This window comes from Crotalus tigris, unplaced genomic scaffold (assembly GCF_016545835.1).
Source record: "Crotalus tigris isolate CLP2741 ecotype Arizona unplaced genomic scaffold, ASM1654583v1 scf7180000018217.1405312, whole genome shotgun sequence".
Classification (NCBI taxonomy): Eukaryota; Metazoa; Chordata; class Lepidosauria; order Squamata; family Viperidae; genus Crotalus; species Crotalus tigris.
In genome coordinates this window covers 246660-274513 of record NW_024096887.1, presented here as the reverse complement: position 1 = coordinate 274513, position 27854 = coordinate 246660, and the positions used below count along the sequence as shown (strand labels likewise).

The 27854-nt window shown below is 35.9% G+C and overlaps 1 protein-coding gene across 1 annotated transcript; it reads left to right on the top strand.

Moving 5' to 3' along the window:
* Nucleotides 1-15: 15 nt before the first annotated feature.
* Nucleotides 16-27854, top strand: ZBTB37 (zinc finger and BTB domain containing 37). Its single transcript, XM_039348960.1, has 4 exons — nucleotides 16-306; nucleotides 6833-7783; nucleotides 10934-11033; nucleotides 12673-27854. Exons 1-4 carry the CDS (start codon nucleotides 41-43, stop codon nucleotides 13159-13161), a joined length of 1806 nt encoding a protein of 601 aa, XP_039204894.1. The 5' UTR covers nucleotides 16-40; the 3' UTR covers nucleotides 13162-27854.

The window sequence follows — 27854 nt, the reverse complement described above, 5'->3', positions numbered from 1 at the left end:
TTTGCACAGCTCCTCCTCCTGTTACCACTCCCTAGAAAAAATGATTCCTACGCATAACAGTCCCCCCTCCCCCCACTTCAGCGCCACAAGTAACCAGGCCGTCCGCCCGGCGCAAGTTCCACCCTCTCCGTGGTGGGCTCATTCCTGTGGGTGTGGCTACCTGACGCGAAGATTGTTTCAGTGGGGCTGGGGGGAAAGCAAGTCAATCAACAAAGACGAAGGGGGGATATGTACTTCCGGGGCGTTTCTCTTCTGGGGGTTCGCTTCCGGAAGGGTGTTCGGGCTCGTCCCACCCCCCCCTTGGAGGTACGTAGGCGATGTATTTCGGTCCCCTCGGGATAGGGAAGGAGCTCGGGAGAGTTGTTGTCTCTCCTTTCTTCCCACCCTCAGGCGCACTCTAGGACAGTCATTCTGCGGTGCTTCCCAAAAGGACGGTGTGGATCTGCATGCCCCCCGAATTTCTAGCCTCACTTCTCCCCATCTGGGTATCTTAGCAACGGAGTTTGCTCCTCCTAAAAGAGATTTCTATGTACAAGGTTGCCTGTGCTCCTCTTCCTTGATCTTTTGCACCTTCCCCCAAATCTGGTGAAATCTGTCAGTTTGCAGTTACTGTACCTACCTTTTGATTCACCCATACATTTCTTCCTCGGTTTTGTTATTTTAATTAATTGTCCTCTTTAGGTGCTTTTTGTTAACGTACGAAGTGTTTTGTTTCTTTGCAGTTTGCTCAGGTTCTTGGAATATTTGGATCTAAGAAAGCTGTTCTGTAGTGAGAAAGATTTAAAAAGCAGAAAGTTGGAAGGAAGGTTAAATGCTGTCTTGTAGTCCGCTTGCTTGCTTGCCTCTTTGGAATGAATAGAATAGAATAGAATAGAATAGAATAGAATAGAATAGAATAGAATAGAATAGAATAGAATAGAGCTGGAAGGGACCTTGGAGGTCTTTTAGTCCAGCCCCCTGCTCAAGCAGGAGAACCTATACTATTTCAGACAAGTGACTGTCTAGTCCAGGGGTAGGCAACCTTGTCTCTTTTATGACTCATGGACTTCAACTCCCAGAATTCCTGAGCCAGCTGGCTCAGGAATTCTGGTAGTTGAAGTCCATGAGTCATAAAAGAGACAAGGTTGCCTACCCCTGGTCTACTCTCTTCTTAAAAATCTCCAGCGATAGAGCGCCTACGATTTCTGGGGGTAAGCTGTTCCACTGGTTAATTGTCCTCACTGTCAGGAAGTTTCTCCTTAATTCCAGGTTGCTTCTCTCTTTGATCAGTTTCCAACTATTGTTTCTCGTCCTGCCCTCTGGTGCTTTGGTTAATAATGTAACCCCCTCTTCTTTGTGGCAGCCCCTCAAATACTGGAATATTGCTATCATGTCACCCTTATTTCTTCTTTTCTTTAGACTAGCCAAACCCAAGTCCGGAAGCCATTCTTAAATCTGCATGTATTGTTGTTTGTGTGAAAAGATGTTATAGATAGAACTTCATTAAAATTATGTATGGTGTGGAGAAAGTGGAATCATCTGATTTCTTTTGAAAAAGCTGAAAAAATTATTTCTCAAATTGTTTGTAATGTTGGAAATTATTTTTTCCTGTTTAATTAAGAGAGCCAACCAAAGTTCCTGATTATCAGAAGGTTTAGGACAAGCCAGAATAATAATTCTGCATATGAATAAAATAAATTAATATGCAATTAATTGCTTAAAATAGCTTAAATGGAATTTATAAGAAAAATGTTCATAGAGAAACTTAACAATTTAAAGTCTTTGCTCAGAAGAATCTACACAACATCTATTCCTACAATGGATTCATGAGGTCTTTACGCATCTTGTTAATTTTCACCGTGTTTCTAAATTTGTGCATGGTAATCTGCATATAATTATTGCTGATATCCAGTGCTTTTTTTTCTAAAAAAAAAAAAAAGGTGCCGGAACTCACACACGTCATACAACCCGCCTTGCCTACCTTACAAGGTTCCATCCAAAAAAGGTGCCAGAACTCCGTTCTGGGCGTTCTATGAGAAAAAAAGCCCTGCTGATATCTATCTGCCTTTTAGATTGAAGTTTACTTATTTTACTACTTTATTTTTTTTTAAGTTTTTATTTTCCATTTATTCATACAAAATACAATTAAATTCCTAACCATTGGTACCGCCTCCCCATTCCCCCCAGGCTGCGTCCACCCTCTCTAATCCTTCCCCACTTCCCTCCTCTTTCTCTCCTCCACTCCTACTCTCTTCCCCTCCCCTTCTCCTCTAACCATCCTACTTCCTCCCTACTCCTTCCTCCCCTCTCATCCCTCTCACACACATGAACGCAGCATAGGGGAAATGCCCAAGCGTTTACCATGTCTATATTATCATTACCCACCCACTCACCCACCCACCCACCCTCAACCCTCCCCCCCTCGTTTCCCAGAGCAGAATACAGGGTTATTATTAAGAAAGTTAACAATAATGAAAAAGAAAAAAGAAAAGAAAAAAGAAAAAAAATCATACTTAACCTTTAACTCCCCTTAAATTAAGTCATATAAACAAATCTCTACAACAATTACTATAAAATTTACTCATAAAATAAATGAAACTTTATAGTCCCATATTTTTTCTGAATATAATCTACCAATCTTCCCCATACAATAATATATCTTTCTTGTGTATGATCTTTCAAATAAGCAGAAATTTTTGCCATTTCTGCAAAGTTAGAAACTTTAAATATCCATTCTTCTAAAGTAGGCAATGAGTCCTTCTTCCAATACGAGCCTACTAATAACCTTGCTGCAGTTAATAAATTCAACATTAAAGTAGTTTCTTTGTCATTTAAATCCACAAAGATACCCAATAAGAATAATTGAGGGGTGAACTTTATCTTCCTTTTAAAAATCTTTTGAATGTTCCACCAAATCATAATCCAAAAAGCCTTTACCTTTTTACAATTCCACCAAACATGAAAATATGTTGCATCCGTATTACCACATCTCCAACATTTGGGTTGTAAATTTGGATACATACAAGATAATTTTTTAGGATCTAAATGCCATCTGTAAAACATTTTATAAGAATTTTCCCTCAAATTTTGAGCTTGTGTAAATCTAACATTTCTAATCCAAATTGTCTCCCATAAGTCCAATGGGATCGGATCCTGGATATTCTGAGCCCATTTAATCATATAGTCTTTAACCAATTCTGTTTCAGAGTCTAATTCTATTAAAGCATTGTAAATTCTTTTTATATGGGCCTGACTCTGGCCTTTAATCTGAATAACCAGATTTCCATCTTCTAGTGTTATTCCTTCTTTTTTATCTACAGTCCACCTGTCCACTATTTGTAAATATTGAAACCATGACTGTAGAATATTTTCTTGCCTTAATACATCTAGAGATTTTAAATGCCAATCCGAACCTGACCAAGTTAATAATTCTTTATACGAAATTTTATCAAAATTCATCCCCTTAGAAATCCCCTCAATTGCATGTCTAGGAATCCCCCAGGTAGGTATTTTATAGTTTAACCTATAATAATACTTTTTCCAAACTTGAAGTAAGGCACTCCTCAAAATATGTGACTTTCTTATTAAAAATTAAATATGCATGCCAACCATACATTAAATCCCACCCTTCAAGAACAAGAATATCCTTATTTGTTAAATTAATTCGTTGATTCTCGAATCTGGATCAACAAAATCTCCAATGTCAAAACAAATAACGATGGAGATAATGGCATCCTTGTCTTGTCCCTTTTTCAATATTAAAAGTCTCAGTCAATCCCCCATTAACAACAATTTGAGCAGATTGTTGCTGATATATAGCTTTAAGTGCATGTAAAAGATTATCCCCAAAATTCATTTTCTCTACCAGTGAGAATAAGAATTGCCAATCTAATTGATCAAAGGCTTTTTCAGCATCCAAAAATATAAAAGTCACAGGAATCTGATTGTTCTTATCCAAATACTCAATTAAGTTAATAATTTGTCTAACATTATATTTCATGTATCGCCCTATTATGAATCCTGATTGATCACTGTGAATCAAATCCTTCATTATCTGCATTAATCTATTTGCCAAAATTTTTGTAAAAATCTTGTAATCTACATTTAATAATGATATCGGCCTAGGCCTATTCTTAGGCTCTGTAAGATCTTGATCCTCCTTCGGAATCAATGATATAAACGCTCTTTTCCAAGAAGGAAAACTTGTGCTCCCAGCAAGATACTAATAAAAAGTTCCTTTAATGGCTCCAACATTTCTTCATATAAATTTTTATAATACGTCGACGTCAATCCATCTGTACCTGGAGACTTTCCCACCTTTAACTGCTTGATAGCTAAGCCAATTTCCTCCACAGTAATTAAACAATTCATCCCATTTTGCTGTTCCTCAGAAAGTTTAGGAAAATGTACTGATTGTAAATATTTATCTATATCCATTCCCTTTATATTATCACTTGAGTATAGTTTTGTGTAAAAATCTAAAAAACTCTTTTTAATCAAATTTTGCTGAAAAACTTCAGTACCTTTATATTTTACTTTCTCTATAATCCTAGCCTTCTGTTTCTTTCGTAACTGACAAGCTAACCACCTCCCAGGCTTATTCGCATTACAAAAAGTATTATGTCTCATATAACACAAATTGGTAGCCACCTGATCTGCCATCAACATATTAAATTGTTCCCTAAGCATCTTTATAGAAACCTTTAGATTGAAGTTTACTTATTTTACTACTTTATTATTAGTATTTCTAAAAGTGTTCGCTATTGTGTCCCTGCAATACTGTAAACTAGGGGTGTCAAACTCGCAACATCACGTTATGTGTCATGATGTATCACAACTTTTTTGCCATTGCCGGCAATGGGGTGAGTGTGGTTTTGCCATGACACATCCGGTCTGCAGGCTGGCAGTTTGACACCCCTGCTGTAGACTAATGCAAAAAAATACAGCTAATGGATGTTCCTTTTTGTACTACTATAGAAATAAAGAATTCTAAAGTATTTATCAGGCTCTGTTAATTCTGTGTAAGTCTAAAAGTCCATGTTCAAAGCTAATAAACCTAATTTCAAATTATGGGATATTTTACTATAATTTCTAAACCTTATAATAAGGCAAAATAATTAAAAGTGAATACTGAGTATCCTGTGTCACTTCAATAAAAGATTTGGGTTTAGGACTGGATACCAATCCAAGATTAATGTTGCCATACATTAAATAAACAAGATTAATGGTACTGTACTGCAGTCATGTTTTTCTTTCATAAGAGATGGAAACGAACTATTGAAAAAATAGAAGCAGATGGAGAATACTACTAAATAAAAGAACATAAAACATATTTTGTTCTTAATAATTAAAATAATTATTAATTGCTAATAATTGCTCATTGTTAATAGAAAACGTAATGTAATATCTGATGTTTTCAATCCCCTTTTTCATGCATTGAGCATACCAAAACCCTTCTTGCCATGGGTGAAAGTAGAATTCCAATTGTGTCTGTTCATTGCAGAAGAAATTTGGGAAGGGCAGTCTGCATACATTAATTAAATAAGAGTGAATATAAGGAAACTTTCTGTCTGAAAAATACTATATAGATATAGATGAACTGATCATCATTATAATATACAAAATAAATAAGATACAACATGCTGCTTTTTGTTTTGAGGTTGGCAAATAAGAGTTCTTAGCTAAACTCTTAATTTGTAAGACTTATTCATGTACAGCACTTGTTGCTACATTCATAATGTTTTGTCAGCATAACATGGTTTCATATCCATAGATCCTTGCAATGTTCTTAAAGAAACCCATTCTGATGTCTTCTGAATATTTTTCTGAATTAGTATAACTACCAGGAATATCATTACCTGGCTGGAAACTAAAGAATCTATTTGCATATGGAAGATACAGTTTTTATGGTTGATGTTACTATGTAACTTTTTAAAACATATTGAGTACATGCACATATACAGTATAGCGTACTTGTGTTAACTCTCATCTTGACTAATATATAAGCTGAATACAGAATTTACTGCAAAGGAAATTTTTATTGTTCTTCAATATGAAATAAATATAGTTTTATTTTCAATGAACGTCTATTTATTAGTATCAGTTCTATATGTATTAGTGAGTGAAAGGTATGTTACCATTATTGGCCACAAGGAGAATTAGTAATCTGCTGTATCGAAGCTTGAGTCCTTGCTTAGATGCCTCAGAGCATTGCATAAGCTGGAGAGGCCCCTTTATCTACATTATAAACCAAATTGTTTACATTTGCCCTAAAACGTTTAATGGAATTTCCATCTTATTTTGACGTTTGATTATTGAGGGGGATGGCAGAAGTCAAATCCTATGTATAAAGTGTTGGAAAGAATGTATATACATTGTACTTGTTTTCGTTAAGCATACTGTAAATTAGACCAGAGGATTTGCATAATTTTATTGGTCTGCCCTTCAGAAGGCTTATTAAAACATTTATTCATATCTTCCCATCAATTACTGAAAGACTAGATGAAAATCCCAGTGTAATTCATGAAAAAAGTAACATTATCTTATAATGCAACATTACCTATCTCCTTTATTGGTAACATTATTTGTTAGTCAGCTAGCATAATTACACTTGGAATGTTGAGCAATGGCAATATTGTTAAGAGAAACAGTTGAGAAAAAAGCATTTACTACTCAATTGCCAACCTTCTGTGTTTTTTCTACATAGCTGTTTAACAAGGAAATAGCATTTTATGTGTTATATTCACACAAATCACAAACAAATTGATCATATGAAAAAAAATGTCATGCATTACAAAACATATAGAAATGGAGAAGCTCTTTCTAATTCAGCGGTGTATTTTTCCATCGTTAGGGTTGCTCCACCTGCAACTGGAGCCGTCATGGAGAAAAGTGGGAACATTCAGTTGGAGATTCCTGATTTCAGCAATTCTGTTTTGAGCCATCTTAACCAGCTTCGCATGCAGGGCCGGCTATGTGACATTGTGGTTAATGTGCAAGGCCAAGCCTTTAGGGCACACAAGGTAGTGCTGGCTGCTAGCTCGCCTTATTTTCGAGATCATATGTCACTCAATGAAATGAGCACAGTCTCCATCTCTGTTATCAAGAATCCCACCGTATTTGAGCAGCTCCTTTCTTTTTGCTACACTGGGAGAATATGCCTCCAGCTTGCCGATATAATAAGTTACCTGACAGCAGCTAGTTTTCTACAAATGCAACATATTATAGATAAATGTACACAAATCCTGGAGGGAATTCATTTCAAAATTAATGTGGCTGAAGTTGAAATGGAATTAAGCCAAACAAGAACAAAGCATCAAGAAAGGCCTCCAGAATCTCATCGAGCTTCCCCGTCTCTAAATCGATCTCTGAGTCCTCATCATAGCACTCCAAAAGGAAGTCGTATGGGCCAGGTTAGCACAGTTCTGGACATTCGGGAACTTAGTCCTCCTGAGGAGTCTACAAGTCCTCAAATAATTGAACAGAACTCAGATGTGGAAAGCCGGGAACCCATACTGAGGATTAATAGGGCAGGTCAATGGTATGTAGAAACAGGAGTGGCAGACCATGGTGGGCAGGGTGATGATGATGTTAAAGTCCTTGGAGCAGTGCGAATCAAGACAGAAAACTTGGAGGAGTGGCTGGGGACAGAGAATCAGCCATCTGGAGAAGATGGGAGCAGTGCTGAGGAAGTCACTGCCATGGTGATTGATACAACCGGCCATGGATCAGTGGGACAGGAAAATTACAGTTTGGGCTCATCAGGAACAAAAGTAGCCAGGCCAACCAGCACTGAAACAGACAGGTAAGACTGAACATTATTAGTGCTTTTTAATAATAATACACCTCATGCCATGTCAAAGGTGCTGTAAAAATGTTAGAATAGTTCAAGCACAATTCTTGCAGTGTAAAGTTCATAATCTAAAAACATCAAAGTGAAACAAAACACATTAAAAAGTTGATTGGATGCAGTCTGCAGAATAACTTCAGAAAGTGAAGAAGTAGTGAACTGGACAAAGAGCCAATTAAGAGTATGATAGTTCAATCTATCATGATTTTTCAGGATGTTTTCTATAATACATCTTATAAAATCTTATAAAAGCAGGTTAGTATATTTCTAGCTTTATTATTATTTAACTTATTGATTTCTATTCCACTTCTGTTCCACCTTTCATTCAAGAACTCAAGACAGCCATACATGGCATTGCTAACCTCTCTATTTTTCTCACAACAGTGGGGGGGGGGGAGGTGACTGCTAAAATCACCCAGTGAACCTCTGTGATTGAGGCTGGATTTAAGACTTCTAACTGCTAGTCCCAATACCTTAACCATCACAACACACTGGCTTCTTTTCTGGCTTTCTAGCACCAAGAATTTATTACTTTGCTGTATTGGTCTGAAACTAAGTTTTGTTTCCAATTTAATTCTAAGAAATGTGTAGTCTGCACTCTGTTTGGAACTTAAAATACTAATTTTAAATTACTCAGAATAAATCTGTAATTTATAATAAAAAGGTGGATAGGGCCTTTAAGTCCCATGTTTTAAGAATTGCTCTATTGCGTGTCTGGAAGAAATATTATAGGGTAAATTCTAGAATACCATTGTGGGGAATTCCTGGACACGCTATAGAAGGGATAAGGAAAGGCGTGAAAAGGGATAGGATTTCTTACAAGCAATTGATTAAGTGGGAAGGGAATAAGTGGCAATTAAAATCAATGGAGGATTTATTGCAAGAAAACATTATTTATTCTTGGTTTCAGTATAGGCAGTTATTAGAAAGATGGAGTACAGATCAAAAAACGGGTTTTATTGTGGAAGACGCCAATTTGTTGAAACAAATCAGAGATCAAAATCGAGCCCATATAAAAAGAGTTTATAATGCTTTGGTGGAATTGGATTCAGAAACAGAATTAGTTAAGGATTGTATGGTTAAGTGGGCTCAAAATTTTGAAGAGCCAATTCTATTAGATACATGGGAGATAATTTGGGTTAGGAATGTTAAGTTTACCCAAGCTCAAAATTTACGAGAAAATTTTTATAAAATGTTTTATAGATGGCATCTTGATCCACAAAAGATGTCTCGTATGTATTCTAATTTACAGCCCAAATGTTGGAGATGTGGTTGTATGGATGCAACTTATTATCATATTTGGTGGTCTTGTAGAAATATAAAGGCTTTTTGGATTAAGATTTGGTGGAATATTCAAAAAATTTTTAATAGAAAGATAAAATTCACACTACAATTATTTTTGTTAGGTATTATTGAAGATTGTGATGGAAAAGAGATTATTTTAATGTTGAATTTTATTACGGCAGCAAGGTTATTGATTGGGCAATATTGGAGAAAAGACTCCTTGCCTACCTTAGAGGAATGGTTTCTTAAAGTTTCTTATTTATCAGAAATGGCAAAAATATCGGCTTATCTGAAAGACCATTCACAAGAGAGATACAACTCTGTATGGAAAAGATGGGTAAATTTTGTTCAGAACAAATATGGGATTAGAAAGTATTATTTAGCTTTTGAATAACTTATTGTATAAAGTTGTTATGTTTAGATTTGTTGATTTTATTGTAATGGAGTTAAAGGGGTTTAAAATTTTTTAGGATTTATGTACAATTGTTTGGTGTTTATTTAATTTTTTATGGGTTTTTTGTTGTTTTTAGCTCTGTATTCAGCTCTGGGAAGGGGGGATTAGTGGGAGGGGGGAGGGAGAGAGGTGGGGAGGGATTTTATTGTAAAATCTTTATAAAAATTACTCAGAATAAATCTGAATAAACAATGTATATATATTCTTTTCAAAACTGAAATTTTAGTAATAGACAAAAAATGCAAGATACTTTTAAAAGATAGTCAGAATTTTTCTCTATTTAAAAACAGAGAATTGCATGCTTGCAAATCATCATGAGGAAAATTTCCAATCTCTAGCTTGGTCTGTCTAGATCAGTGGTTCTCAACCTTTCTAATGCCGTGACCCCATAATACAGTTCCCCATGTTGTGGTGACCCCCAAGTGGGTGTGGCCACCAATAAGAGGGAGTAGGAAGCTAGGGAAAAGGGAAAAAAATGGCGGACAGTGTGGTTTGGCGACCCCCATGAAATGGTTGTTTGACCCCAAATGGGGTCCCGACCCACAGGTTGAGAACCACTGGTCTAGATTGTCACCTTTTATTTCAATTGATTCCTGAAAAATCAGTGGATTTTTCTGCTTTTGTTTTGTTTGAGCAGGTTGTTTTATTTATTTATTTTAGCATAACCATACAATGGCTATAACTTACTTGCCAGTTCAGATATTATATTTATTTATGTATTAAATTTCAACCAATAGTTACTATAAACCATGATTTGGAAAACTAAACTTGATTTATTAAAACATTTTATAGTCACCTTAGTGATTAAGGATAGTTTAATCTGAATTAGGCTGTTTTGTTTGGAGAATCTTCTTTCTTAACTCTAATATATAATATTAAAGAAGTCTGCCTGGTCTTATATATGAGGAGGTATCTGTGGCTTGTGTATCAGATACTGTATAACCCTGCTTTTATTACGTTTTAATATGCTAATTTTTTTGTTTAACATTTTATGCAACTACTTTTGGAAGTTAAGAGTGCAGATTTAGGAGTCTATAAAAACTCTAAAAAAATTCTTAGTACTTCATATGCAGGCAGTGTACAAATAATCTCATGTTTCCATTTTGACAAATTTGTTTCAGGCAAAACCATCTTTTCTTATATTAATTTATTTCCTGACTTGAAAAATTAAATTGCTTCATAAATCCTCAAGCTACCATTTATAGTTTTAAGGTTTTCTTAATTTATTTCTGTTTGCTTTATATTTTATCCAACCCCTTTTCTCCCTATTATCAGTTAGTGATGAAGCAGAATCTCCATTTTTTCTTATTTTTTCAGAGCATTTATATATTACACAAATAGCTCTTAATCTCATTTTCCATCTGCAGATTTAGCCCTTCAGGTAGTGTGGTTACTGTAAATGATCGGTACAGGTCAAAAAGTGAATCTCCATGGCGAATGGATGAACCTAAGCAGCCCAGTTCCCAGGTAGGTGTCCCTTGGTGAGCTCTGTGATGATAATCATGATGCTGATGTTTCATAAGAGTAGCTATAGAGAGGCACTTTGCCATTGGTGTGTTTATGTGTTATTGGGTTGTGTGTTGAATGTGTGCTTATATGTGTGAGACTGAGAGAGATAGAGCAAGTATTAAGGTGCTATGCTAAGAATGGCAAGACCCAGGTTCTGGTCTTTCTTTACATATGGAAGCCTAGTTGAGTGACTTTGATCAGTCATTTATCAGTCCTAGATTGGGAAGTCAAAAGTTACTATCTACTAAGCTGTAGTTTACTGCAATGTGTGCATAATATACACAAACACACAAGAACGCACAGACACACTCTGGTACTGTGTTATATGGTGGGTTAGTGGTGAATTACACAAGAAGGTTGGTAATTCAATATCATGAATCAGACAATGGCATGAGCAGGAAGAAGATTTTATTGGAGTTATTACAACAAAAAATTGGAATAGATGGCAGGATAAGCAAATGAAAGTGAGAAAAGAGAGAAGGTGTCTATATATTTGGAAGACTGTAAGAATAACAATGAACAGTTTAAAAATTGATATTGTGTGTTGGGAGTGTGGAGTAAGGGAGAATTGGAAAGACTGATCCAGAATGGAAGAGAGAAATGCTCTATTATTAATTATAATAGAGTATGAGTACTTCAGAAAATAGATCAAATGAATTCTGAGAAGGAATGTGAAGAAACTGATTTTTATATTATCTAAACACTATTAATCAGTTAAACTAACAAGAAGAATTCTACTAATGTATCTGAAAGCCATAAACCCTCGTTATGTTTCAGAATTTTATCTTGTTTCCTAACCCTGTCTGCTCAGGATGCACATAGAAGTATGTTAAAAGCAAAACTATAACATAGGTATTACATTTTAGAAATGTGACCTTAGTCAACCCATGGTCATAAAAAAAACCCTCTGCATTTGGGTACGGAAAATGTTTTTATTTCATCTTAGGGATTTGGATTATGAGCCCAGGACAGTTTAGTGAAACATGGCTGTCCCACATTATTGTGTATCAAACTAAACATTTTTAATTTTGTCCAGCAGATGAATATGCAAGGCTCTTACAGACTTTAAAGTACTTTCCTCTCTGTGCTAAAAAAAATTGCTGGGGTTGTTTAATATGCTTAAGTGGAAGACTTCAAGGACAATCCCACATAAAGCTTGGTTAAAATAAAAAAAAATTCCAGTATATGTATTTTTAAACTACATGTAGAATATTAAAAATTAAAACTTTCCACGGTACATTAAAATTTCATGCCAATCAAACCATTAACTGGCATGAATGTTAATGTACCATGGAAAGTTTTAATTTTTAATTTAAACATGTAGTTTAAATATATATATATATACCAGATTTTTTTTATTTTATTTTTTTAAAATATCTTGTTTTTTGCAGTGATCACCATATGATTCCAGGAAGTTTCAGGCAAGGCATAAACATAACACGCTTTGTTGTTTTGTCTTAGTCTTTAATACTCTGAGAAATAATGCTTCTAAGTCTGGATGTTGCTCATCAGTCATAAAGATGTCTAAGCCTTCTTGTTAACGTCCATCATAATATTTAGCCAACTTTTATTTTTCTTCATAATGTTTCTGTTCTAGGTGGAGGAGTCAGCTATTGTTGGAGTAAGTGGCTATGTGGAATACCTCCGTGAACAGGAAGTATCTGAGCGGTGGTTTCGTTATAACCCACGTCTGACTTGCATCTACTGTGCCAAATCCTTCAACCAGAAGGGTAGTCTGGACCGACACATGCGGCTTCATATGGGCATCACACCTTTTGTTTGCCGGATGTGTGGCAAAAAGTATACCCGCAAGGATCAGCTGGAGTATCATATCCGGAAACATACAGGCAACAAGCCTTTTCACTGCCATGTCTGTGGGAAGAGCTTCCCCTTCCAGGCTATCCTCAACCAGCACTTTCGTAAGAATCACCCTGGCTGTATGCCTCTGGAGGGATCGCACAGCATCTCTCCAGAGACCACTGTCACCTCCAGAGGGCAAGCTGAGGAAGAGTCTCCTCTTCAGGAAGAAGCTGGTCTGGCTGGGGAAACAGCACAGGGATCTGTATCGACTACTGGGCCAGATTGAGGCCAGAAGCCCAGTGGATCAGGAGATCTTCTGTAGGATAAGCAAACCCCACTGGGATGGTGAGCTCCTGTAGTTGGTTGTGCAATGTTGCCACGGGACAAAGACACTCCTGAGAGGTTGCCAAAACAAAAAAGATACAGTACTGTAACAAAGTGCTTATGGTTTCCCTTATTTTTTTCCATCTCTTTGGAAAGGAGAAAACAAAAACTGGGTTAACTAACCTCTGATTCAGGGATTAACAACTTCGGAGGGGTGGGCTTTTTTTAAAAAAAAAAAAAGTATTCAGTAGTGAACAAGGAGAAATAGATTTTTCTTATTTCTTAGCAACAGATCCTGTGGTCCTATGGGCTGCAGAGTTCTAGCTATGTGTATGCAGAGCATCAGCATCTGTATTTATCAAAATCATTATACCTCCATAAGATACATGGGGTCAGGAATTGGTTTTTGTTGTTTTGTGCCCCATTCTTATTTCCCAGGTAATTCTTTTTTGAAAAGAATGGCTGTTGTAGTATAACCAACCATGCCTGAGTATGTTTTATTTTATTTTGTTTTGATGTATCTTTTAAAAAATTGACCCATTATCTAAGGGCTTTTATTAGGGGGAGGGGGCTTACCATTTCAACATGTGTGGCCTTGCCTGTTTGTTATAAGGCTAGCAATTTTTTGAGCAGTATTTTAAAGATGACACAATATTTAAATATTTAAGCTACTGAAAAAGAAGGCAGTAACTATGAGGTTTTGCCATGTTTGAATGATATTTTCAGTTGTGAAATATCGGCAGTGCAGAACACATCACAATTCTTGCTTATTCTATGTGTGCTGCAAAAACTGAAAAGTAGATTTCTAGTTATGATGAATTTTTAAAACTGGCTTTTCCCCCAAAGGTCATCCTTTGCCTCCCATGAACTTGATCTAATGAAACAGCAATATTTGTATATCAAAATAGATGGATCTCAGTGGGAGAAGAAATCCTGGTTTGTCTTTGTTTCTCTGTTTGGTATTTTTATATGAAAAACATGCAAAAAAAGACTCCTACAATTCAGTAGTATAAAAGCTCCCATTTCCTATAAGCAATGACAACTTTTCCTTTACACCTCTATAATATTTCACATATGAAGAAGGGAGATCTCTCTCTCTTTCTCTCTCTGCCAAATCCAGGAAATATGCATCTTGTGTTTCTTAATATTCTGTTTATAACTGAAAGGATACATGTGCAGAAGAGCAAATATTTCAAATAAGTGTCTTAGATTTGCAAAATAAGTTCTGGGTTGGTATTTTAGTAGCAATACTGTAGAATAAAGGCGAAGAGTTGGCATAATGCTAATATTATAGATTATATGGAACTAAAATGGCTGAAACAAAACTTATAGGAGAAAGCTTGAGATGTGGTGGAGTCATGAAATGAATGGAGAGGAATTACTGTACAATGTACAATTACTGTACAGCTTCTTGATAAACATGCTTAGATTTGTATAATATTAATATTTCGCCAATCTTGCCCTCTTCCTCCACACATTTCTTGCTTCTAAGAATGAAACTCTTGATTATGCTCGCAGGAAGAATGAAAATTGTTTGATACTTTCCCCTTTCCTCCCTATGTGCTCATTTCTTTTTTTATGTTAACTGAGGAATTTGTTCCATTCCCCAATTCATGATAAAGCAAGCAGTGATTTTTCTATATGATCACGAAGATAATGATTCAAAACTCATTGAAAAGGTTAATTCATGTTTGTTTGATAAGCTTGATAAGATTCTCCCAACCCCTCCCCCCCACACACACTTTTCTTCTGAATGAAGTAGGGAGGAATAATAGATGGGAATATATCTATCTATATGCTGCTTTAATCATAACTTTCAAATCCACCAAAAAGAGACAATTTACATTAAAGAGAATTGGAAAATATTTCTAGTTAGTTTATAACAAAGTTTTTAAGCATTTAAGAATAGAATTTTAAAAATGTTACCAAACTTGTAAGGCATACATTTATTTATCTACAAGTATGAGATATATATAAATATATATATAAATATATAATTATAATGGGAATATTTCTTTGCTGAATTGATGACAGTGTAGCATTTCTATATAAGAGTTTCCTTCAAAGCAGAATGCAGCAAAAATCCATACATATTAAGGGGGCAAAGAGTTGTAATGGATTGTTGAATGTGGCATTTACAGAGCTGTAAGTTCCTTTTGAACTGATACTGTGAATAGAGGAGGGACCAAGTAATCCAGAATTATGTCACCGGTCATTACCTGCTTGCTGGTAGACTCCTCTTTATTTAGCCTGGCCAGAATCATTGGGCATTTCTTGCCTCTTAGCCCAGGCTTCATTTTAAAAGAAAAATAAAGCTTGTGAAATGTGCTTTTAGTTGCAGCCATTGAAAGATGTCATTTTTACTTGCGTGCAAATGAGCCAATATTCTTGCCCATTCTTCTTTTGAACTGGGTTTATAGCTTTAGTTATCCAATTAAGAGGCTTGTGCCACCAATCTTCCCAGTCTCTTCTTTCAATAAGCCTGGAGGAGTTGGGAAACACTTATTTCCTTTTATAAGCAACACAGTTTATTTTGAAAGCTGGACCCAGACAAATGTGAACCTTAGATATGATTCATTGAAGCAGACAAATTCAAATCACATTTTGTGAAAGTGATTTATTTCAACAGGCTATAATTACAGTTAACATTGGGTTTATGTTCAGATAATATTACCTCTAGATGCAATCATGGTGTCAAATGAGACCAGGATTCAATATTTTGTTTGTGTGTCTGTGTGAAGGTACAAGTGTGTGTACATGCAGAAAATGACCTTGATCTGTGGCTTGATAAAATATAAGAGCTGCCAAAATACCCTGAGCTTTGTGGGTTTATTCAGAGAGTACATTTGTAGTGTAAACAAGAAATCCTTGTAAACATGTATTACTGGAGAAGCTAGACAGAAGGGTGGATTTTCTTGTGTTCTTGAAGAGCCTGACACTCTTTAAAGAGTTAGAAGCCTTGCAGGAATACATGCAAGTTGTTATGATTTGTATAATCCAAATCATGCCAAATATTAAGGCATTGTCTCTATTGGCAACCGTTCTTCTGTCCCTGCCAGGTGGCAGAATATAATTGCTAGAATGGGCAGTGGACCAATTAGCAAAAAATCTAACTTCATTTGACCATTTATGTGGAAACCCATGGTGTTGATACGGCTGGAGCTGAAAAAAAAAACCTGTTGCACTGTTTGATTCTCTCTTGAGATCTTACTTTTCCCTCACATTCTACCTTGATTGTTCCTTTTTTAAGTTATTCTAAACAACGTGCTATTTATACAAATAAGTTATGAGCTGATGGCGCATAAATTCGCAAGGTGGGTTTCAATACTTAAACTTGTTTCAGGCTATTATGCTTTGTGTAGCAAAATGGAAAGTATTCATTTTAATAAATGCTAGTAGTATTTGAACGAAAGTGGCAAATAAAAGTGTTTGTATTAGACAGAATTGAAGCAAACCTGTAGTGATGCTTACTTTTTTGTTCTGCAATGAAACATTTACTTGTGCTGGAATTTTTGTATTCAGTGCTTTAACCTTAAAGGCAAGTCTGGTAATGAGCTTCTGGAAGTTATTGTTGGAGACATTAGGCATTGGTTATATTGCCATCCGTTATTCTCTAGATTCTATAGTGTAGATGTGTTGGTAACCTATTTTTTTATTCAGTACATCTGAACACATGTGCTAAATTGATTCATAATGTGACTCAAAAGGGAAGTAAAGTAAAACTCTTTAATATTATACCTCATTACCTAATGCCTAACTTCAAAAAAATGTAATGAGTAATTTATCTCATTTTTAATGAGACTTGGTAGGTTGGACTTACATTTACCTCTTCTCTTTCAAAGAATGACAAAGCATTAGGAGGAAAGGATAATTTCATTGCCCTGCACTTGCAAAATGAATTTTCAATGTGAAAATTTATCTTCCTGGGTCTGCTGCTATGCATTAATCTTATCAAAAGCAATAGAGTTAAATTAATATAATTCTTACACATATCATTGCACTGCATGTCTGAATTGCCTGATTTGCTTTAAAATAGCTAGTGTAAACAAACGTAGAACAAAAAAAGAGGAAAAATAATCTAAACAATTGTATTGCTTTTTTGTTTGAGAATGAGAGATGCTTTTTCCAAATATTTGTGAGACTCCAACTTATATTTAGAGATCCACATGAACTCAGGATGCAACTTTGTCGTGTCTTCGGTGTCTGAAAAGGTTGGTGATCAATAAGCTGTATTTTTTTTAAGAATACAGAATTTTTTGTCAGAAGAGAGCCTAATCTCTGAATTTGAAAACATTTCTTGCTAAGAATTTTAAGATTTTATGAGTTTTACTTCTGATGTATTCAATTTCTAATGCCTGGTTTTTCTAAATTGAACTGAGTTGTATATTTGATAAACTTTACTTGTTCTTTCATTTTGTTTAAAAAAAACCTTCTCCATGATTTGACACAGAATTGCTGTAGAAAATTCTTTTGCTGTTTAATGGCGCAGTTTTAAAAATATATATTACAATGAGCCTGAAAAGTGGAATTTGGAAATACGATTATAATTGGAAATAACATAAAGATTTTGGCAGTTGTGTGCTCTCCAAGCTTGTTTCAGTATAGTTTCTGAACGTTTCGTTACCAAACTAGATAACATCAGCAGGATTTTCTTGTTCTGTTCTCCTTAGCTTATAAATGTCTTGTGTGCCAGTGTGGTCAGTTGGTCGTATGATTGATTAATTGTTTGGAGCTATATTTAAATTCTGAACAGCTGATTATATTGATCAAGCATATGAATATGTAAGAAACCAGACCATTCGAACGACCAATCAACAAGAGAACCAATCAGCTGCTCAGAATTTAAATATAGCTCCATTATTTCATGATATAAAGATATCAGTTTTTTATTATTGTAAGTAAACTCTTTTTAGTAAAAGATTCATTTACTTATTAATATAAGATCTGTAAATATACCAGAATTTTACATAACTAGCAAAAAATATCCAAATGTAAATGAATTAAATTCAAATCCTATTGGAAATTTCTGCTTATGCCACATTTTTTGAATGAATCTCATAAATTGTTTTCAGGAGTTGTGTAGTCCTGGACTATTAAAGGATCAGATGCTATATATTGAACTATAGTTGATGTCTATTGGAGGAGACCCAGGATTCAGACCTAAAGGATTCTGTTCTGGTTCAAAGGATGAGATCTTACATAGTTTTGCCAATAGGTTATAGGCAGATTAGGTAAATCTGTTTTCTAAGATAATGTTTATAACATTATTAGCTCTTTTAAAAGAACAATTAGATTATTTGTCAATTGTTTGCAAAACATTGGTCTTTGAGAGGAAGAGTTAAAATTAAATATAGCATTTTTAAAAATGTCTTAGTAGTTAATAAACTATCTCTACCATTCTGATTGTGAGTTCTGTGCTTCGGAATTTTGAAGGGTATATTTTCTTTGATATAAATATTTTGAATGAGTGAAATATGATACTTCTGTTTCTTTTCCAATGGGCAAGTTCACCAAAGATGGCTAAAGATGCTTAGTTGGAGGTGGACAGGTATAATATATGTTTCTGGAAGCCAATCTTGGAATTGCAGATTGAGTTCTGAAGATCAGGTATATAACTTTGACACTTGTTGGATCAGGCAAAAGATTTTGAGAATTCAGCATGTTGTTTCTTGCAATAGTAGGCTGATGTTTGGGGGATGTCCTTTTTAGCACTTCTGATTTGTAGGTGGGCTGCCTCTATGTATGCAGGGTCATGTTTCATTGAGATATATTTGCAAATCAGTTCTGTATTGGCAGTTATATTCCTTTTAATTTGCTTAATCCTTTTAAATAAGTCTGTTCATGTTTGTCTCTGTATATTGTGACATGGAATTCTGTATATCAATTATAGGAAAAGTGACTACATAAAACAGATTGGAGAATGTCACAACCAGGGAACAAAAATATGTTCAATATTATAAGATTATGTGTCGTTTTATATTCTGTAGCATGTCCTTATGGAAAATCTATTTACTTATGCCATTAGTTGCCATTTAAGTCATGTTTTCAGTATACAGGTAGTCTCATACATTTAATGACCATTCAAAGTTACAATGTCATTGACTGAATGACAGTTATGACCAGTTCTCAGATTTCCTGCCATTCCAATACCCTCCCCAGACACATGATCCTGATCTGGACACTTGGCAGCTGGTTCGCACTTATGACTGGTTGCAGTGCTCCACAATCACATGATCACCATTTGCTACCTTCCTTGCTGATTTCCCCAGAAAGTCAATGAGAAAGCTGGCAGGGATGATCACAAATCACTGCCCACCCATGCACCCTTCCACAGCCCCTCTGTGCTTGCGCCATGCTAGTCACATGCACACTGTCCCCAATTCTTTCATACCTTCACTGAACTTCACCACATTTCACATCACCCATGTACCCTTGCACTCCCTCACCAAGCCTCACTGCCCTCATGCCCTCCCCCATCCGATAGCAGCCACTCATTTACCTGCTGACTCGCTTGAGAGCCACCTGGGGCTTGCAATGTCCTGTCAGTTTCCCCACTGACTTGATCTTGGGGAGCCAGCAGGAAGTTTCCTTCCCTAAGGACTGTGAGATTTGATTTACCATGGCAACTAGAACTGCAGGGATTATTGTCACTAATGGATATGATTGTATTTTATGACCTTGTGGCATAGTGACAGAAATTCTGATCCCAATTGCTGTCATAAATCAAGGACTACCTGTATATCTTTACACAAACTGTTAGAAAGCATCTGGGGTTGTAAGACATAATACAAAAAAAAATCGCTGAATTAAATGACAGAAAGTTCATTAAAATTTTACTTTGCTTGAAGTCCAAATTTTCATTTAATTTTGTCAAGCAAGATACATTCCAGCATAAAGCACTAAGACAATTCTCATGATCAAACCATTGATTCATTTTGGTAGCGAAGAGCTAAAGGAGGTGAACATTACATGTGCAGGGAACGTGGGCGTCCTGTCAGAACGTGCCCCTGCTTTTCCTGGGGCAAGATGAAGGAGAAAGCAAAGCCTCATCTGAGTTTTGATAGTGCGCTACTTTGCCTGCCAGGTTTGATCAGTTTTTTTTTTTAATGGGACATCTGGATTTTTGTAGTCCAATCCTGGTATACCTGCATTTACAGATATATTTCTGAACATTTGTTGGTCCTTTACAAATTTGTAAATCTCAGATTGTTTAAAACTTTTAACCGGTGCCTTCCACTTTCTCCTTCTCTCCTGTGAAGCCATTTCTTCAGCACAGGGTATATTTTTACCTCTTCTGCAGGTGCTTTTCTTTATAAAATCTGTATAGGCCCATAATATCTGATGTCTTTTTGCTCCAGGAATATAGGGCTTCCTATATGTCTTGATCTGACATGTTCCCATTCTTGCCTCACATGGCATTGATTTCCTTAATTGTTCATGACTTTTTTCATTGTTTGGATGTTTTGTTCTGAGAATGAAAACTACTACTAGACCTCCAGGTTTTTTACTTTTTCTATGGCTTAAACCATTAGCAGTGTTTGAAAATACCTTTTGCCTTACTGTACGAACTACCGTGTTTCCCCGAAAATAAGACCAGGTCTTTTTGGGGGGGGGGGCTTCCAAAAGAGGCGCCAGGTCTTATTTTCAGGGGATGTCTTACTTACCTGTGTCACTGACAGCCCCGCCCAGCCAGTCCACTTCTTCTGCAGCTGCATTCCGGCCTGCATTTTGCAGTCAGGCCTTTCCAGAAGGCCTCTGCAGCTTGGTTCTCTCAGAACTGTGACTGAGAAATGCAGGCCTGGCTATAGAAGACGCTGCAGAAGTGGGCCAACAAGGAGAGGCCTGGCTGCAAGGTAAGTGGGTGTGAGGCGCATGGGGCAGCTCCACCTCCCACCCCTGCCCTAGCTTGATTTTTAGGTATGTGCCTCGCCCCAAAACTAGGGCTTATTTTTGGGATAGGGCTTGTATTAGCCCCCCCCCAAGCTAGGGCTTTTTTCAGGGTAGGCCTTACTTTCGGGAAAACACGGTAGACTGGAATAAATTTGGGGTTCTGCTGAAAAGAAAGCAAACTCAGATTTGCAAGTGAATGTGAACCAGAAGCCTATGAAATTATTCTCGGTATACAGCTTTTTTTTATTTATCAGAGATTAATATGTTCCCCATTTGATACCACTGCTCATCAAATGCCATAAAATCTAAAGCCAGAGTGATTCCGGAATCAGACCTTGATCTTCCCATATTCTCTTGTCAAATAAGTCTGGTACCATATTTATTGACAAATATCCAGAAATTGACAAGTCATATCAGTACTGTTATTTAAAAACAGGCTCACATGTTTTAATACTACTTCTATATAATTTGTATTAAGAGTTTTGTATACAGTTTTAAAATGTTGCCATTGATGTCTAAGATAAGGATTTTTTCTCACAAATACTGCCTCCAGTTGCAAAAATTGAGTTTAATTTTTTCTTAAACATTAATGAGTTTTCTTCTTCAAGATTACAGCTGTCTGTACAAAAAGGACTTCTTCATAGCCAATTCCTGCACAGCTTCCCAAATCCTGATTCTGTGTATGTGTGTGGGTGTGTGGATGGATGGATGGATAGATAGATAGATAGATAGATAGATAGATAGATAGATAGATAGATAGTATTATACCAACCAGATAGAACTGAGATTCCATCTAGCAAGTAACTCCTTCTTTTATTATTTATTTTTATTTATTTAATTGCTATATTATGTTTAGTTAAGCTCTGTTTCTAAGAGCAGTGTAATAGAGGTCTTCTATATAATCTCCCCAACCCTCCTTTGTAAAGAGGCTGAGAAAGTAAATAGTTATGGGTTTCAGTGAGAGTCACTCAGTTCTGTTCTGAACAATGGAAGAATTAAAAGAAATTGCTTCTTTTTGCTTTTACCACTGCAAATAGTTCCTTATTGAAATTGGTACAAAAAATACTGAATGCAGCACTCATCAAACTGTTTCAACATTAGCAGAATGTTGCAGCTGCATATGAAAAAAACTGTTACTTGGATAAAATGAGTTGCTAATGCATATTTAATCTACTTGGGTTTTCTCCATCTATTTCTCATTTTAACTGAATCTTCTATTCCAGTGATATAAGCTATGTTTGCTGCATACCCCTGAGAGATGATCCATTCTTCATTTTATTGAATTGTTTGCATCAATATATTCATGTAGGCATACATCTAACTGTGTTGTTTAGAAATCTGCAGTGAATTTTTAGATCCATTATTTCTGCATTTATGCTGATTGGACCATGCTAAATGTTTCCATTTAAAGGAAACAGAAGCTGTAATCCTTCACTTACCACATAAAGAAGCTTTAATTCAGTAACTGAAGTGCTAACACAATTTGTTTGGTAGGTATAACCTTTTTGCAGAAAACAGAGTTCAGGTGACTACCAATACAGTTTCAATCTACAAGATCTCCTGGAAGGCAGATGTAATCTAAGAATTTTTGGTCTGACTGCTAATAAATTATTGCTGTGAATGGCTGTTTAAGTGAGAGAATTGGAGCTGATTACAGAATCTTTAGTGACCTTGTCTCTTCCCCAGAATTAATGTAATTAATGCAGCCAAATGATTGCTGGAGCAGAAATTTATTGTTTTCTAACTGTTGATGAAAAACTGAGAAATTTGAATGACGCATTTAAAATTGCAGTGTAACTTTTTATAAAACATTCTTCTTCAGTTTTTGCTTCCTTAAGCAATCTGCCCTTGATTCCACAGTTTAATAGTATAAGGTAGAAGATGCTGTATAATTTGGAAACTGGACACAATGGGTCTGATACAATAGCATGTGTATTGGTGAATTTGCAACACTCTTACGTTTTTCACTATGAAAAATAAATACATTTCTGACAAGTGAATTTCTCTTTGCAGAAAACAGATATATGAAATAAGATCTTTTGAGCTGAAATATGGATACTTTTCTTGTTGAAAAACTATTCAATTTTCTTTTTAAAAATAAACATACAATTGCTTCTGGAATATTAAAAGCACACTGAAAATTCTTTCCCTTCTGTAGATGCTGCACTTTTTTAATGCAGAAGGGAACTGGTTCATTTTGTCACAGTTATGCCTACTTTTCCTGTAAGAGTCTTGTATCTTGAGATGTCAAGTTCATATTTCATAAATGCTTTGCTTGCAGTCAGTCTCCAGCAGAAAAACTTACTAAATGACCTGTACTGAAGAGCATGGAGAGTTGCATTACTAGGCAAGGTGGACCAACTGACTTAGCATAGGATTGGTTCTTATGTTCCCAGTTATTCTGGGCATTTGAACATCAGTACCTGATCTCCATGTATTCTTATATTCACATTCCTTGAAAGCAAAAGAAAACTTGTCAAGACAAATGCATGCTGAATATAGGTGTATCTTTTGTTCCCTTTGTTGTGTCATCAATGGAGAGAGGCTTTTCTAATATTGAAATACAGTTGGCAATGCGTATTCTTTAATACACTTTTTGTATGCACTTACAGATTTTCTCTCAAACAGACAATCGTGTTTTAATTAGTTGCCAAGTTCTATAAAGGCAAAAGATTGTGGAGACTATGGAGAAATATAGTCTGAATCCAGGTTGTGGGAAGGAGTCTTTCTTCTGTTGTGCTCCCAATCTGGATCTCTGTTCTGTAATTTTCACGAGGAAAACTCCAATGTCTTTGGCAAGCAAGTTGGCTTCAAAAGGGATCCTTGAGAAAAAAAATTGAAAACCATCATTTTAAGCGTCTTTACAATACGAAGTTATGCTTCTTGCACTTGTGCATCAGTTGAATCATCCACATTAGCTATAATGTAAAATAGCTGCCTTGCCCTTATTCATTCCATTAACATTCAGTAGAGAAAAGTGGGGAAACTAAATGTGAATCATCATGTTTGTTGGAAGCCCCCAGCTTCTTAGATTAATGAGGTACCTGAAATTGAGGCTAGGAAAACAAATGCTTTAATTCACGGGTGTCAAACTCACTGTGTCACGTGACATTCACGACATATCGTGACTTTTTTTGTATTGCCGGAGCTGGGGTGGGAGAGACCTCCATACGATGCAAACCAGCCCATGGGCCGCCAGTTTGACACTCCTGCTTTAATTGATGAGCAAGCTCTATAGAATTCCTTTTCTTATGCTGTACTTGAATGGAATTGTGTGATTGGAGAATCAAAATAATATGAAAGTTCTGTTTAAATAGGAAAGAGAAAGTAAATCTTACCTTATTGTGCTAAGAAATTAGGCTGAGGATTATTTTGCTCCTGCTGGCTTCCTCCCATCAAATTAAACATGACAGAAATTGCATTCCTTTTCTCTGAACTGAGCTTGTGAATAGATTTACTTTATTGAAGAGCATCAAATGCAATTCTTTTTATTATCAGCCTCCTCTCAGCCTGTGGCAGCACTTAGTCACTTAGCAGATATTGAAAAAGCCAAGCAGAATCAGTTTTGGAAGAAATCCAATTAGTGCTTGAATGGGAGATTCCTAAAGTTGTGGAACAGACTGGGCAGAAGGCGGTGACAAACCACTTCTATATTGATGCCAAGGGAATTATAGAGACATGCTTGTCGGGAAATAGACTCAAAGAGAACTCTGTATTTTTACTTTGTTATTAGAAAAATATTAGTTAAGTATCTCAAGAATGATGATTCTAATCTACATGTATTAGAACAAACTACAGCACGTAGTGATGATGTTTTCTGTGAGATAATGGAAACAAACAATTATTTTGTATGTTAATAGAACTAAATTTTAGAGATGGCATTCTGTTTGCTAAATCAATAATAATCACAACTGACAATCAAGATAAAACAATGGGAAGGTCCTCAAAGGAAATAGAGAAGCACAGGGTAGCTGAGTAGAAAGTTCTCCTATAGAAGCCCCAAAGAAATAGATAAATGAGGAGTAATTATGGCTACTTATACTATAAGGGGATCATAAAAAAGTTATTTTCTTTATGTTGAAAACTGATACATTGTGTGTGTGTTTGTGTGTGTGTGTGAATAATTTATAACTCATTTGTTCCATCAGATCAGTGACTTCTAGTTATTCTTGTCCCATAATCCATAATAATGAAATATGCATGGAGTCACCTTTTAATAGTAGTGACACATGGGAGATACTGTTATAGAGGAAGATGAAATTGATCTCTTTAACTATGAATAACTGGGGAGCAGTGGCAGTACTGGCTTGTATGCCAGTGGTCTATTTTGAATAACATCTACTACCCTCAGGAAACGTAACTTGAAAGAACATTGAAATTAAGTGTTGTTCCTCTTGCAGCCACTGGGTGTTGGAAATGTAGTCTGCTCAGGAAGAGAATGCTGTGCAATGTCAGCATAGATTTCTGTGCCTCTTTCTCTGGTGCTATTTATTTTACCACTTGGTTTATATATAACTAACTACATTATTGTTTATAGCTCTTGACCATGCATACCTAATATAGATTTTCAAGAACAATGCTTTTTTTACTACCTTGATTGCAAATCTTTATATGTTGAATTAAATATCTACAAGTATCTTGGCATTTAATGAGTTTTATTATACAGTATAAAATGCACCATGGAGAGATTGTCAGTGCTTTGTGGAGAAGGCATGTTTTACAATATTTGAGAATGAATTTTTGCCTCCCCCTCTCTTGTGGCTCTTGACAAATACCAATTCTTCTTCCCATGCCCAACGGTATTTGGGCCAGTATTTCCAGGATGAGGATGCTCATATGAGGATTCAGATTGTAAACTAAGTAATTAATCTGAACATTTTGAGAAAAATCACTGCAGTGAGGCATAAGAAACATGAGCAAGGCCAGATGCTACATGGGTGAAACTTGCAATCCCTGATCTCACTGTGAAACTGAACCCCCAAGGTCTTTGCGGAGCCTGCTGGCAGATTAGCACATGCATATACAAAGAGAAAGAAAGCATTGTACACTTGACTTGTGTGACATAAGGCATTGTCTGCATTATTTCAAGAATCCATTTAATTATTACACTTTTTTGCTATTATTTCCTGCAAGCCAGCTTTTATATGTAGTATGGCACTTTAAGTATGTTATTTTAACTTCTTCTTTTCCCTTCTTTTTCCCACAAGCACTTTAAATTCTATGGATATTGTTAGCTATTATGTACAGGAGAATTGTCTTAGGTAGAAAATAGATAGTACAGGTTACCATGGTGCAGAGTGATTAGAAGTTTTTGGCAGCCCAGACTAGTACAAACAAGACACCTCTCCTTGGATGTTTGAGCAGCTGCATCTCTTGTAAGACTGCCCAGCTGTCTCTGTGTTTGCGAGCATGCAGAACCACTTCACTGGGAGTCCCAACAAAGTGTTGCTTGTGCATATTTCTGCATAGGCAGACAAGCTGGAACAGCTTTCAAAAGAGGTGTTTTATTTGCATAATTGTGCATGTTGAAAACATTTTTTAACACTTTGGACGGCCCTGATAGTTTAACACCTTGGATGGCTCTAGTATTTTCTGCATCCCAGGAGGTGAGAGTATTATATATGCTCACTATTCTTTACTGGCACTTCTGTACTCCTCAAGACTATGAAAGCAAAATGCTATGTTTGCATCCCACATTTTAATTCAGATATATAATATTTGGAAAGTTGGCATGCAAGGTTGCATGTGAAATAGGATAGTTTTTGCTTATTGAAATGGGCTGTGTTTCTGCATCAAATCAAGTTTTTGGAAAGCTACAGAGCCACAAGAAAATGCAACTGACGCTACTAAGGTTTGCAACATACAGAGAATTGCAGCAATAAAGTGGACTGAAATTTCATGAGATCAAATTGTATTGAAATAATGTCAGTTTTAAATTTTCTTGTAAATATCTCTGCCTTAAATAAGTTCACCTTGTACTGTTTTGGGGTGGGAGAATGGGGCTATTGTGGTGGCAGATGGAAAGCTGGGCCTGTATTGGGTAGTATAAGTTCAGTTGCCCTGCTAACCTGACCACCTGCGTTGTAGAGATATTCTATCTTTTGGCCGCATCAAATGGAAAACAAAAGTGGAATGGTCGGATTGCACAGATACAGTACTAGGTAATTTTCCTGGTTTTAATGAGATTTGTAAGAATTTAAGAATACATTGTATGAACCTGAAAGAGATGGATAATATTTACTTTTCTGTTGAAGTATTGAGACTTCTTGTTGTATATTCTTTTGGGTTGCTTTTTATTGCTTTGAATTACCAAGAACAATGTGTTATTTTGGAGCAGGCTGAAAAGTGATCCAGCTGTTTGCAAATGATTGGTAGCAGAACTGCCCAATTTCCAGGCCCATGCACCCTTTTATTATCCCACTGATCCTTAAGCACATAGAGGGAGAATAAAAGGGAAGCTAGAGGGTAATGATTTTGTAGGTGTCCTTTTGATGTAGGTAGAAGAAGATAAACTATAATAGTGAAGATAAAGGCTTACATAAAACTTCTCTTAAAGCAGTTTAGCAACAAAAAAGCTCCTATCAAACAGCTTTAAAATGTGAATGAGAAGTTAGCAACTTGGCTAGAATTCTGACAAAGTCTATAAGTACATACTTGAACTTCTGTTTGTATTTTAAAACAAATGCATTTTTTCTCTTTAACACTGTATAAAAGAAATGTTATGCATGTGAGTGGTTTGAGAAATAAATGGTTTAATATTCAAAA

Bases quoted from the DNA above. Each gene is read 5' to 3' on its own strand.
- ZBTB37 (XM_039348960.1), top strand. From the start codon at position 41: ATGATTCCTACGCATAACAGTCCCCCCTCCCCCCACTTCAGCGCCACA. The intron at 307-6,832 runs GTACGTAGGCGA...TTCCATCGTTAG, and splicing joins GTCCCACCCCCCCCTTGGAG to GGTTGCTCCACCTGCAACTG. The intron at 7,784-10,933 runs GTAAGACTGAAC...TTCCATCTGCAG, and splicing joins ACCAGCACTGAAACAGACAG to ATTTAGCCCTTCAGGTAGTG.